General features: G+C 45.7%; 1 protein-coding gene across 10 annotated transcripts in view; it reads right to left on the bottom strand.

Moving 5' to 3' along the window:
* Positions 1-1,770: 1,770 nt before the first annotated feature.
* The window catches only part of TIAM1 (TIAM Rac1 associated GEF 1), a 391,533-nt gene continuing 379,454 nt past the window's right edge, over positions 1,771-13,849 (bottom strand). For all 10 annotated transcript variants that reach the window (XM_053903151.1, XM_053903146.1, XM_053903144.1 and 7 more), the window contains 5 exons: positions 12,434-12,492; positions 11,759-11,861; positions 9,608-9,695; positions 7,864-8,036; positions 1,771-4,270 (listed from right to left, as the gene is read on the bottom strand). In XM_053903151.1, coding sequence (XP_053759126.1) covers positions 3,801-4,270; positions 7,864-8,036; positions 9,608-9,695; positions 11,759-11,861; positions 12,434-12,492 — 893 coding nt within the window. In that variant the 3' untranslated portion in view covers positions 1,771-3,800. The remainder of the gene's footprint in view (positions 4,271-7,863; positions 8,037-9,607; positions 9,696-11,758; positions 11,862-12,433; positions 12,493-13,849) is intronic.

The raw sequence follows: 13,849 nt of genomic DNA, 5'->3' as shown, positions 1-13,849 counted from the left end.
AGACACATATACGTACACTCAAAGCTATTTCGATGACTGTACTCTAACAAGTGCACAAAGAATACGCAACACATACGTTCACGGTATTTTTCTATAATAATAAAAACCAGAATCCTTCATGACCATCAGCAGGGAACTGAACATAGAAATTATGGTAAACCACAGTCCATCCATTAAAATGGATGACTATGTAGCAATGACTCTGAATGCTACAAACCCATTTATTGTCTTAGGCAAATGGCCACAATTTGTATCACTGAGGGTAAAACTCAGATTAATAAAAAAAAGTATGCGTTAATAAAATAGTACGAACCCATCTTGTAAGTGTGTGCGTGTTTTGTCGGCACACAGGGGCACACCCACGCATGTATTCAAGGAGCCAGTCAGGAAGGACATGAGCCAAAACGTGAACGCCTTGATTGAAAGCGAACCAACCCTTTATGTCTACAGCACAAGGCAATGACACCGGGCACAAAACACAAGCACAGAGTTGAGCACAACGGAACACAGGATGTTCTATTTAAGATGAAGACACAGAACTCAGAAACCAACGAGTTCTTGGGATCGGCTCGGGAAGCCCCAGGTGGCTTCCAGGAAAATGGGCCAAGTCCTAAAGCCAAAGAGAATGGGGCTGGTGCTCAGAAATGCTGTGAGGGTCCCACTGAATTTGACCTGGATGTGGGGCATGTTGAAAGCACATGTAAAATGGCATTCTTTTCTACGGATTCTGCTCTATAGTGGTTCCTGATATTTAAAATATTAAGGTTTAGGTTTTTAAAAAAGTATCGGGGCATCTGGGTGCCTCCACTGGTTAAACACTGACTCTTGATTTTGGCTCTGGTCACGATCCCATGGTTTGTGTCCTCGCTGACAGTGTGGAGCATGCTTGGGATTCTCTCTCTGTCCGTCTCTGTTCCTCTGCTACTTTCTCTCTCTCAAAATAAGTAAACTTTAGAAAAATAATAAAAATAAAAACAATGCCCCCAAACCACAAAGAACAAGAATCCAGCCCACAAACATACAGAACAGACTGATGGCTGCCAGAGAGGTGGGGGGTGGACAAGATGAGTCAAAGGTTCAAAAGGTACAAATTTCCAGTTCTAAGATGAGTAAGTCCTCAGGAAGTAACATACATCATGGTGACTATAGTTAAAATACCATGCTGCAGATCTGAACATACCTAGAGGAGTGGATCTTGAAGGCTCTCATCACAAGAAAAACTATGTATGGTGACAGATATTAACTGTACTACTGAGGAGGCCATTTTGCAATATACACGAATACCAAATCACCTGAAACTAAGATAATATTATAGGTCAATTACACCTCAAGTTGAAAAAATTAAAAAATAACACACAAAAATTTTTTTTTAATGTTTATTATTTTGACAGAGACAGAGTGTGGCCAGGGGAGGAGCTGAGAGTGAGAGGGAGACACAGAATCTGAAACAGGCTCCAGGCTTCCGGCTGTCAGCGCAGAGCCCGACGCAGGGCTCGAACTCAGGAACGGCGACATCATGACCTGAGCCGAAGTCAGATACTTAACCGACTGAGCCACCCAGGCACCCCCAACACAAAAAAATTAAAAAAAAACAACACACAAAAAAACACAAAAGCACGAAAAGCTCTACCAAGTCAGCTTTCCCTTGATGATCACGATAATTATTTAGAGAGAGAGAGAAACATAAGGGCATTCCCAGGAATCTCCTCTTTCCCGCCGCCAACAGTCCACACCCATCCTCCCATCCAAAAAGGCACAGGACCGTCCAGATACTTTTCAGTATTTTTATTGTTTGACAGGCATTTACAACGTTCCATTCGTAGACCTAAAAACATAAAAATAGACCTTCTTTCAGCTTATAAAAGAAATATATAAGAACTTTTGACATAGACACGTCATGACCTTATGTACAAGAGACAATGGCACCCTCTCTAAGCACCAGACTTTCTAGCATCTGCAGACGGATTGCACTGGGACTAGTGTGGCTATCAGAAGTCTCTGCTTCCGTTTTCCATCTGGACACAATCGAACTAGAGGTGATATGGAACAATGCAGTGGTACAAAGGGTATAGAAACCATTCTAAAGCTTTTTAAGAAAACCAGAAGATATAGCAAAAATTTAATAGAATAAAACTTTCAAAAGATCAAGCTCAAAGCCCTGGAAACCCGAAAGGGGGGGGGGGGGGGACAGAGGGTGGAAAAGCGGGTAAAGCAAGCAGGGGTACCGGAGCGTGATGTTCTGAACTCTCTATTGTCTGGAAATATAAAGTCATAACTGATTTTTATAAAATATAATTCCTAAAGCTACTATAAAATTCAGGTCTTTAAAGTACCTACTGATGTGTCAAACACCAAATAGATATTTTCCCCAAAAAAGAAAGTTTTCATATTATTGAAACCCTTCTTAGGAAGTGGACATTGTGAAATGGGAGAAAAAAAAAAAAAGCTATAAACCGTTTTAAAAGAATCAAAAGTGCTTTAACTTGTTTTTGTTCTTCCTATTTGGAAATCTGTTGAGAACGTTAGGTTTTTTTAGCGTGTTTACCCTGTTTTCGTTGGCATAGGTTTCTGAAGAGGCTGTTTTGTTAAGGGGTCTGGTGTGGACCGTCAGGGAAGGGACAGGTATTCTATGGATGAGGATGCAACTTTGATGGGAAAACCAATGATCACCATGGCAACCCCTTGAGAAGGAGCCTCCCCTCCCCCGCCACGTGCAACAGACATAACACACTGCCCATCCGGGTGTCATGTTTAATCCAGCCAAGCTCCCATCTCGCATAGAGATTCAAACATTAAAAAAAAAAAAAAAAAAAAAAGCAATCTGTTTCTTTAAAAGTTTCTCCTAAGCATCTTGTTGGCCTTTCATATATAAATATAAAATCACCATGCCTCACTCTCTCTGTAAAAGGTAAAATCCTCATTTCTTTAGATTCAGAGTTACACTAGCACTGTAAAATTCTTATCTGTCTGTGCCCCTGCATCTCAAGTAAAATACAAAAAATAGTGTTTTTTTTGTGTTTTTTTTTTTTTCAAGTGATAAATTTGGATCTCTTCTTAAAGAGTTTGGCATCTTTATAATTCTATGCAAAACTAGAACTTCCGAACACGGACACTGAATAAGACCAGCCATGGACCAAAACAGAAGAGAGAGAAGAAAACAAACAAACAAACAAAAAACCAACAAAAAAAACCCCAAAAAACAACTCATCAAAACATACATCTCCACCGTCTCCTCACACATTCTTAAAATACACATATTCTCAGACATTTAAGAGGGGAAGGAGTAAGAACATTGTAGACGGTACAGTTGCTTTGTTGTGTTTTGTGTTTGAACGTGGTTCCCCCAACTGAGAGATGGCTCCTGGACTGATTTCAGATAGAGCGACTTTTATTATTGTTAGTTTTTGTGCTGTCCCTTCAACTAATCTGTCGTAACATACTTAAAACACCCGGGGTGATTCTTTTTCCAGGGCTACAGAATCTTTCTTTTTTTTGTTTTATTTTTGAATTTTTCCGGCCCTGATTAGTTGAGGATAAGAGCCCTTAGGAATGTACAGAAGATGGAACTCGAGCTTATTTGGGATTCTGGACAATTCTTTCTGATGTCGTGAGAGATGACGAAGTTGGGTGGCGACGTGGCTTCAGCACAAAGTCAAGCCGCCAAAACCGTGTTTGTGTGTGTGCAAGAGTGCCACCTACGGGGACATTCTCCTCCTTGAGGGGACAGGAGGGAGCAGGGGGAGGGCAGGGCGTGGGGGGTGGGGAGTATCTACACACACTCTCTAGGGGGAAAGTGACAGTCAGATCTCAGTGTTCAGTTTCCTGGAGGGGGCAAAGTCTTCGCGCCTAACCCAGATGACTTCCTCGCTCGGGCCCTCCAGGCCTCCATTGATGCCCGACAGGGCGGCTTGCTTCTTGAGCTGCGTCATGCGGGACGCGTGACTATCCAGGCTTTTGCGGCCTCTCTCCCGCTGACTGATGGACGCAGCCTGAAGCTGCTCGGGCAGGTCTGTGTCCACCGCGGCGCCCTTCACGGACTCACAGAACTCATCATCGTCACTGAGGATGTCTGTCTCCTTGATGTCGTCTTGCTCCTCGTACTGAGCAAGATCGAACTGTTCCTCTACCCATCGGTCAGTGTCCCCGCCACCGGGGGGCTGCTGGGACTCTTTCTCCGGGCTGCTGGCCGAGATGGCATCAGAGTCAATGGTAAACCTGTTTCGAGCCAGTCGCCGCCTCCTTCTGCCAAGAGACTTGCTTGGGGCGGACACTGCACACACACACAAAAATATAAAAAGAAAACCCCCACATGCTTTACATGCGATGAAAATCCAGACAGCAAAGAAAAGAAAAAGAAACGCTAAATGGTATTTATTTGATGTCGTTCGGGGCTTAAAGTCCAGATTTCACCAGTCTGCCTCAGAGTCTTTATTTCACACAGATGTCTGGACTTGGAGGATGTCATAGCAACGGACCGAAGGGCAGGGGGAACAGAGGGACACAGGGGGCTGTCGGTTCTGGGGAAAAGGGGATTCACCTCCCTCTGAAACAATCCATTTCTCTACCCTGTGCTGCACCCAGTTGACCTCTGACCCTGGGATTAGTTAGTGCCCTCAGCCCTGACGATGTCCCATGGTGCAGTGCTCTGGGGATCCCCAGGGGCTGTCCCAGGGTCATGTAGCTGGGATGGGTCTCTGGTAAGGGTAGGGGGTGCTTTTAGGGTTCCACTGGCTTCGTAGAAATCACACATCAAGGAGGCAGAAGTTTGGGTCCAAGTTATACTGCTCTCTGGGAAACCAAATGTCACATTTCTAGAGGATCTGCAGTGAAGTAAGGGCACGGCGTCCCTCACGCAGAGCCTACAGGAGAGTGGCTCTCAGAGACACCAAGTCTCTAGTCACGGCCCTGCCCGCTTTCTGACACAGCCCCACGTGAACTGTGAGGCTGAGCAAATGTGAGCTTTAGTCCCTCCTGACGACATTCTGGTGTCACCGATTACTCTCCTACAGATCAATTAAAATACCGGTGCCCGAGTGGAATGAGAAAGAAGTCATATATGACACCCATGCCATTGATCCTCGAAGCGCCATATAAAGGGACTCACCATTAAGAACAAACAGATCTTTGAATTCGTTTGTTTACCCCACAGCCCTCTAGGAAGCCAGAGTTTTTCAAAACACACAAGACGCCACTCAATCAAGCAAACGAACACTCCCACCACACGCTCACACACAAAAGACACATACACAAGGGACGCCACTGCCTGGTCCCTGCTAGTCAAGGGGCTGTGGCGTTAGACACGAGAAGGTGAAATGCAACATGGGGTTCCCAGTGGAGGGGAAGAGCCTAAACCCCCATTAGGAGCCGCGTTCCCGGCACCTAAGCCCTAAAACCATTAAACTGTTTTCGGTGTAAGAAGTACGATAGCTATTCCCAAGTACTGCCAAACATAGCCATGACTCCAAACACAGCAGGTATACGGGCAGTGGGTCGGATGACGCCCTCACTTGGCTCCCATTCCGGCCATCCTCTGGCTCAGATCCCTAGGTTTCTATCGTTCTACCAGCTGAAAATGGAACAAACAGACATCGCTCTTGATCAAGGAGGGGAATCGAATAAAGGTTTCCAGGAAAAATGGAAAAAAAGAGAAAAAAAAAAAAAAGGCACTACTTTTACCCCAGTGGGAAAAAGCAAAACTTCCTGTTCAGTTTTATCCCAATCCCACCATAGTGGAATCTGGCTGCCTCCAATCGCCATATTAGAACCACCTCAATTCAAAATTGGGCTACTGGAAATATTTTTGCCAATGCTCAAGTATTCAGGGGTAAAGTGTGTTAACATGCGTATTTTTGAAATGTGTCAAAAATACGATGTGTTGATGGATGATAGAAGGACAGATACGGGATAAGGAAAATACAAAACAAAAACAAAAACAAACCCCAATTATAGAATGGATGGTAGGTTCTGTATGTGTACAATTCTTTCATTTTAATTGGGCTTTTGGCAGACATAAAGTACTTTCAGACTGAGTACTGAGGCAAGACACTTGGCTTTACTGTCCTTTTCAATCAGAACAGAGAAATAAACTACCTGGGTATTTATGACAATGCGCAATGAAGCATGAGTATTTATCCTTTGTTAAAAGGATACTTAAGAACCTGGACGGCTATACAGGGTTCAGGGAGACCATCTCTGACTTGAGTATTCCCAATTCATTGTTAAGACTTGTGACAAACTGGTGCTGGCTGAGCCGTTCAAGCATTATCTTTAAATCGTCTAACATGAAGATGCTGATGATGATACTGAGGAGTTTGCAGAATGGCCAAAACTTTCTTCAGCTAACTATGAGCCATCGGGCAGACAACTTCCAATCAGCCAAAGCCAACAGGCTGACTATTGAGGGTTTCTCTTGGTTTTCATGATGGTGTAACTCTGCATTCGTTTTCGCTCCAAAGGGGTCTTAGCAGGAAAACTTCTGAGTGTCCTACAGACTAAAATTGCTTAGTTTTAAGGTAAATGCAGCTCTGAATTTAGGTTCATTGATTAACAACTGAAACCTAGCCAATGACAAGCACATTTCCTGAGGCTGGCACGCGTATTCGCAATCCGAATTTAAACATTCCCTGGCAAGTAAAAAGGTTAGGCGAGACAATTCTCAGGAGAAGTGCTCTACTGTGAGGTATAAAGGGATCTGCAAAGTTTTCTTCACATGAGGACTCCGCGAGAAACTGTGGATACAAAGGTATGTCAGATTCTCAAGACACCTGGAGAACCCGACAGAACACGAGATGTTCACTGCGCTAGGTTTTCAACAGACATTTATCAACTGATTGGAGAGTAGGTTCAATTTAACCCCCAACATTAGTTAAATGTAAGGTGCCTCAAGAACATAATACCCCCACGTCAAGCTATGTAGGCTAGGACTACGAAAACCTCCAACCATTCACAATTCTATCTATGCCTCTTCGACACAATTGTGAATAGGCAGAAAGGTGACCCAGACAAAGGTCAGAACCTTCTCGGCAAATGCCAAGGAAGCCTCTTTTACTGGACAATTCCCTGCAAAATTCAGGGCTACCTCTTAAGAAAGGAGGGATAAAAGTGTGACTATCTTGATGTCACTAACACCTATGTTATGAAAATACCTCTCTTCCTAGATATATTTTACTGCTATTTATAGATGGTAGTGTAGGTCTTCCTTCCTCACTGCTCCAAGGTGATGATTCCAGTCCTAAAAGAATATTTACTCTGGGACCATTTAAACTCTAGTTTCCTCTTTACCAAATAGCAGCTCAAGGCTTCCCCAAACTAACACTGGAGCTAAAAATAAAGTTGCAGGCACGAGGCAAGGGTAAACAGCTTATGTGTCACCTGGTCTATCAAACATGGCATCCTGACTGAGAAGAGGCGTCGCTGTGTTTTCAGATTACGGAGCCACCATGTTTTCAGAATGGCAGGCCGTGACCTTGCTGAGACAGGACACACTGCTTTTTGCTAGACAAAGCCGGCTGTCATGCAAAGCAGCGACTCTCATTCCACAAGCAGGCTGAGAGAGCCCCTCCAGAAAGGGAACGCGCTCACTTGCTGGCTTGGCGAATGAGAGAGGCGTCCCCAGCCAAAAGGAGGAGGGTGGCAAAGGGAAGCTGGAGGGAGGGCAAGATGAGTAAATGAAGGGCGGATCCCCAGGGAGCTGCCGGGAAGGAGGCAAGGGCAAGGAACCTGACACCAGGGAAGAGCTGTACTCCAGCGTTAGCCCCCACAAGGCCACATCTAATTCTTGCTCAACAGAAAGGTCAAGCTCACTGGAGTTCTACAGTGGAGTGGGGGTGACGGGGATCTTGAACGTCTGAATCCCCACAGTACCTGCCCTGCTCATGGCTGGCCTGGCCCCTTTGAGCGCACACAATCTTTTTCCTCCAAAAGGTACATATTGCTGGGATGAGGGAAGGCTTTCAGTTTTGAGGAGCTGTCTTCTGTGCTTATCACGCAGGATTGAATGCACAGCCTTCAGGAAATCTTTCCGGCTCTCTGGAGAGCTATGAAAAGAAAGAAGATTTACACGCGTTAGGGGGAAAAAGTACTTAACACATGGGGATCTTCTAATGTTATCGGGGGCAGCCCAACAAATATCCCTGAGGACCAAAGGTTAAAGAGGCCACAACTCCAATTTCTGCGCTGAGCCATGTTTTCATTGCTGGAGATCGAGAACACACACTTCTTTCCCTTTATGCTTTATGACTCATCTCCCGCAGCTAATGTGGGACAGACAGCCCATTGACGAATAGATTGATGAATACACTGATCCTGCACCAAGAAGTTGCCAGATTCTGCTTTTGACACTTAAGGCCTTTCGTTCCAAAATGTTTTTTTACAGGCAAATGAACCACAGGATTCTCAGCTCTGCAGAGCACCCAAAGACAGACATCCCAATGACCTTAGTTTCCTCTAGAGTTGGCCTTATGTTAAATATCAGCTACTCCCATGACATATTTCAACAAGTTGATATTTTTTTAAAGACTTTTTAAAATGTTATTTATTTTTGAGAGAGAGACAGAGCATAAGGTGGGGGGGGGGGGGGGCACGACAGAGAGAGAGACACAGAATCCAAAGCAGGCTCCAGGCTCTGAGCTGTCAGTACAGAGCCCGACACGGGGCTCGAACCCACAAACCGTAAAGATCATGACCTGAGCTGAAGTGGGACGCTTAACGGACTGAGCCACCCAGGTGCCCCACGACAAGTCAATATTAAAGCTACCTTGAAAAGAACTAAAAAATCTTCCCAAGCCCTAATTCCCACAATAAAAACCTTCCTCCTAGGTAAGAGTAATTTTTCTAATTAGGTCGTCGGTATTTCTACCCAGGTAAGTGGCACTCAGTCTTCCGTATTAATGATGAATGAATCTCTAGGGGCGGGCTCACCAAAGTCCATGGACTTTGCCAACAAAACCACAAACAGGTTAGCCTATGCAGATAGTACCCGAGTTTGAACTCAATGTTCATTTCTGTAATATTTTAGGCAAAGTAGCCTCCGTGAGCCTTGGCTCCCCATAGGTAAAATGGAATAATGGAACCTCAGTCTGGCTAAATGAAATAATGCATGTGGTGGGGGGTGGGGAGGGTGCGGCGTCTGGGTGGCTCAGTCGGTGAAGCGTCCAACTGTAGGTTTCGGCTCAGGTCATGATCTCATGGTGATGAGCTGGAGCCCCGAGTCAGGCTCTGCAGTGAGAGCACAGCACCTTTTTGAGATTCTCATTCTCTCATTCTCTCTCTCTCTCTCTCTCTCTCTCTCTCTCTCTCTCTCTCTCTCTCCCTCTCTCTCTCTCTCTCCCTCTCTTTCTGTCCCTCCCCCACTTGCTTGCTCTCTCTCCAAACAAACTTAAAATAAGTATATAAGTAAATAAAAAGAAATTAGGTTAGTGAGATCATCGTCTATGTTCTGATAAGATCAGTTTAATTTGTCGGATCAGTGTTATTTGTTGCGCAAGAAAAAGCACGTGGCGTCTAGGGACGCACAGGCAGATGTGCAGAGCCCCGAGGGGGTTGAGGGGACATCGAGCAGTCACGTCCCTTCCCTCTGGGCTGCACAGTCTCACGGCCCCAGGCTCACCTGCAGCACAGGTGGAAGATCCTCTCCGGCCTCCCTTCAGACTCAGACTTTACATGGACAATTTCACACACGGCATTTGCTTCCGCGTCTACATAAATTAAAACAAGGAGGGATTAGTGTATGTTCCAAAGAGATACGTTTGCATTTTTATAAAAGCATGTTCTACGCCCTGGCGTAAGATTAAATAGAGCAGAGCCTCATAAGACCAAAGGTCCTTCACCACCATCCTGTCAGCTCAGAGAGACAAAGTGAGAGCTTAATGGGTGTTAAGAAAAAGAAATGCTTGGAAATTTTCCAGTTGCTACAATCTCCTGCTAGATGGTCTAAAAGGGCAATCAGTCAATCATATTGATTACAGAACTACCCCTTTAGCTGCACGGCCTGTTTGGCCGAACTATTTCCATTAAGTGAGTAGTTCTTTTGGCAACGGTTGGACTAGACAGAACCCAAGATGCCAGTGCAGAGTGCAGCAGGCCAGTGCTATCCAGAGGCAGGTCCTCGTGTCCCTGAGAAGAGCCTTCCCTGTGAGTGGCCAGGCCCGTGTCCTGGCCAAGCAGGTCCTGGAAACAGATGGGCCTCCTCCTCTTTCTCAGCACCCCCAGGGTGCCCACTCTGAGGGAAGCAAAAATGGGATGCCCAGAGGTGGGGACAGTTGTACTTTGAAGTCATTTCTAAGCTTTGCAACGTCGGCATACCATGGTCTTTGAAGTCAGAAATAGTGTTTGTGGAAAGGACAATTACTGCAATCAGCAAAGGCTGCGCCTCGCGAGGTCTCAGCCTTACCCAGCGTGGTACCGAGAGCCCCGGTCACAAACCCTCATTGTGCCCACACGATTTAAGCCCAACCAGGGCTCATCTGCAAAAATGTTCACGAGTCTTCCCAAACGAAGATAAAAATCGAGCAATTGCACATTCTGGTTTCTCAGAGCCACTGGAATGGATCTCATGACGAGAAACAAGTCGGCTCATCTTTCTAACTCACTTAAAAAAAAAGCTTTTATCTTGATTATCTTAAACATGCTTTGAATGAAAGCATGAAAGAGTGAGAATGAACAGCACATCACAAAGACGGCTTTGTTGCCACAATTTAAATTCTTTGTGTACGTGGTCCTCCGCGAAGGCAAAATATCTGGCCGAGAAGCCAACAGTTGGCCACGGACACAAGCTTTCCCATTTATAAAACAGGCACAACATACGAACTAGATGATCTGCAACCTACGATTACAAAATTAGACAAGAAGAGTGTTTAAGTGCCCCATCCTCGGAATGCTACTCCAGCTGATAACTTCCAGGTTCTCGCAAATCAAATAAAGTAAAAAGGCACCAGAGTAAATTGCTGTGCCTCAAGGTTGGGAAGAAACCTTCTTAAGGCAAATGATCATCCCAAATACATTTGTCCTATGGGGTTTCTGCATTTGAGTGTTTCTACAAGAGATCACAACAGTGAGGGAAGAAGCTCTGGTTTAATTTCAGTGAGTAATTGAAGGTTCACTAAAACCGCACGACGTGGGACTTGATTTTATGAGGATCAGAGCCAATTTTATTACTCATGGAGGTGACACGTGGAAACAGGGAAGGATGAGGAACACGCACTGGGCACCAAGAACTTAATGCTCACATCAGATGCCAGAAGAGGATACAGAAATACGGATCTACTGTGCATTGCAGAGGTCCCTTCCATGGCCTCCCTTCACTACCAGACAACTGCACCTGTTGTCCAAGTGGGATGGGCTTTAATGGCGTTATTTTGTGCTTTTGGTGGTCTTTACAGGCCCCCCTGGTTAAAAAGCTAGTGAGTGATTTTCTGTGAGCTTTAATCTGCTCACGGTCTTAAGGATTCTGTCCAGAAGTACAAGACTCACTGCTACTCAGATATTAGGCACTATAATATTAATAAATATAACAGGATTGACTAGAACTCCTTGAAACAATATTGAAAACATTCCATCCATTCGCTTAGTTCATGCATGCATTCATTCATTCAAATATTTCATACATGGCTGGGAACACAAGAGGCAGTAGAGAGACTGAGGAAAAAGAGATAAATATAGAAGAAAAAGGAAGGTTACAGAGGTTATGCCAAAGAAAGGATTCAGACCAACCATTCATACACACGTTGGAAACGTGCACCCGGCACATTCCCGTGTTTACCTGCACTTGCCAAAGCTCGAACCTGCAGAGCTTCGGTGGGGATCATGTGCCGAAACCGGAAGGGGTCCCAGTCCTCATAAATCGAAAGCCTGTGAGATCCTACCTGCAGGAAGAGAAGGAAGCGGGTGCGTGAGGGTGATCTGCTTCAGCCTGGACCGGACCCCCCCACCACCACCACAGACACACACCCACACCCCCCCACACCCACACCCAGACAACTAGTGAGGCTGGAACACCCCGTGCTGGTCTGGAGGGACCTCAGCCCCATGGGAAGGAAGATGAAAGGGATTCCCCAAAAGGGGGACAGTAAAAAAGGCAACAAGTGTCAGGAAGGTTCTGGCCATGATGGGCCCCAATAGCTCTTCACGTTTCATGCTCTCAGTGTGCACCTGCCAAAGAGAAGGCGGGGTAGGCAATCTCCTCCCGTTCTTAGCAATGCTTCAAATGTATTTAGGAAGGAAGGAAGGAAGGAAGGAAGGAAGGAAGGAAGGAAGGAAGGAAGGAAGGAAGAAAGAAAGAAAGAAAGAAAGAAAGAAAGAAAGAAAGAAAGAGAAAAAGAAATCACACAAGGCTCGTGCCTGACCAAGGGGCAGAATGGTAATTATGCAGATAAAAACTACGAAGCAGATAGAAATGGAGTTACTTTCAAACCAGGGGAGACGTAAGAAGTCTTACAAGTTTCTTCTTCTGTTTGGAACCGTCTTTATACACAAGGACCACAGCAGTTTTGAAGACTAGAAAAAGAGGAGACAAGGTGGTTACAGCACAGAACACACGGGGCTTTCCTCTGAACTCTGATAATGGACACTACAGTTCCCAAGGAGACAGCGAGGGGCATGTGAGCCAGCCCCGACCCCACCTTCTGCTCATTCACCCCATCCACACGGCTCCAAAGCCTCCTGAGATGACAATTTTCCAAAAACCACAGAAAGCCTAAGTAAATGGAAATAAACCCTCCCGCCCCACTGGAACCTTTTGAAAGCAAGTTTAATCATGGTGTGATTTCAAGTTTAAAACTTCGGCAGAATGCATTTAACAAAAATGTACTGGTTCAGCAGCTGGAGGAACAGTACAAACCTCGATGATGATAACAAAGCTTACAGGGATTTAGATTTATGCCAGCTAACCTAATAAATAGTGTACACACACACACACACACACACACACACACACACACACACACACAGAGTATTGATAATTCAGGAAACAGAACTCATCTTTTTTGACCTAAAGAAATGAAAATGCGTTTATGAAAGCTGAATGCAATTGCACTTCTTCCAAATGGGGCTGAATCACAGGAAGGATCCAGGGGCAGGGAGCTTGCCGGTTTATTCTTACAGTCTTTGAGGGGTAGAGGAGACCCAATAGTTGTGCACACTCCATAGAGTTCCTTAAACAATGCCAAGCATGGTGACCACTCAGTGACTCTGACTCTTCCTAGAGGGAAGGAAGAACGGGCGCCCAGGAGACCAGAAGATGGGCAAGCCCATCGCTGGCTCTCGGATGCAAGGACTCCATCCCCCTTCCTGCTCTGGCCCCAAGAGCCAGGGCCCAGGTGGTCACACGGCAGCTGGAGGGGCCATGCCTGGTGTACCAGACCCAGGATCACAAAGGGAAGGAATATTCTGAGCATTCTCAGGGAGGGGCTCCCAGGCCTTCTGGAGACCAACCCCAAGTGTCTGGCTCATTTTCTGTCCTATTATAAATGAATCGGCTTCTCCTTGGTGCAAGATGCCTCTAACCTCCACTGCAGAAACCAGCCTGATGGTGTAAAGAAACCAGCTCTAGCCACTGGGTCTGGACTGCCCTGGCCCTTCACGCTCACAGCATCCCACCCCTCAAGAGTTCCAGAGGGTCGGGGCGCCTGGCTGGCTCAGCCGGTGAAGCATCCAATTTTTGGTTTCGGCTCAGGTCATGATCTCACGGTTTGTGAGTTCGAGCCTCATGTCAGGCTCTGTGCTGACAGCACGGAACCTACTTGGGATTCTCTCTCTCTCCCCCTCTCTCTGCCCCTACCCCACCAGTGCTGTCTCTGTCTCTCTTAAAATAAATAAATGAAAGAAGGAAGGAAGGAAGGAAGGAAGGAAGGAA

The sequence above is a fragment of the Panthera pardus genome, unplaced genomic scaffold, assembly GCF_024362965.1.
Source record: "Panthera pardus isolate Hobbes unplaced genomic scaffold, ASM2436296v1 HiC_scaffold_16, whole genome shotgun sequence".
Taxonomy (NCBI): Eukaryota; Metazoa; Chordata; class Mammalia; order Carnivora; family Felidae; genus Panthera; species Panthera pardus.
Note: the sequence above shows the minus strand (reverse complement) of the source record. Positions and strands in the feature narration are given on the sequence as shown.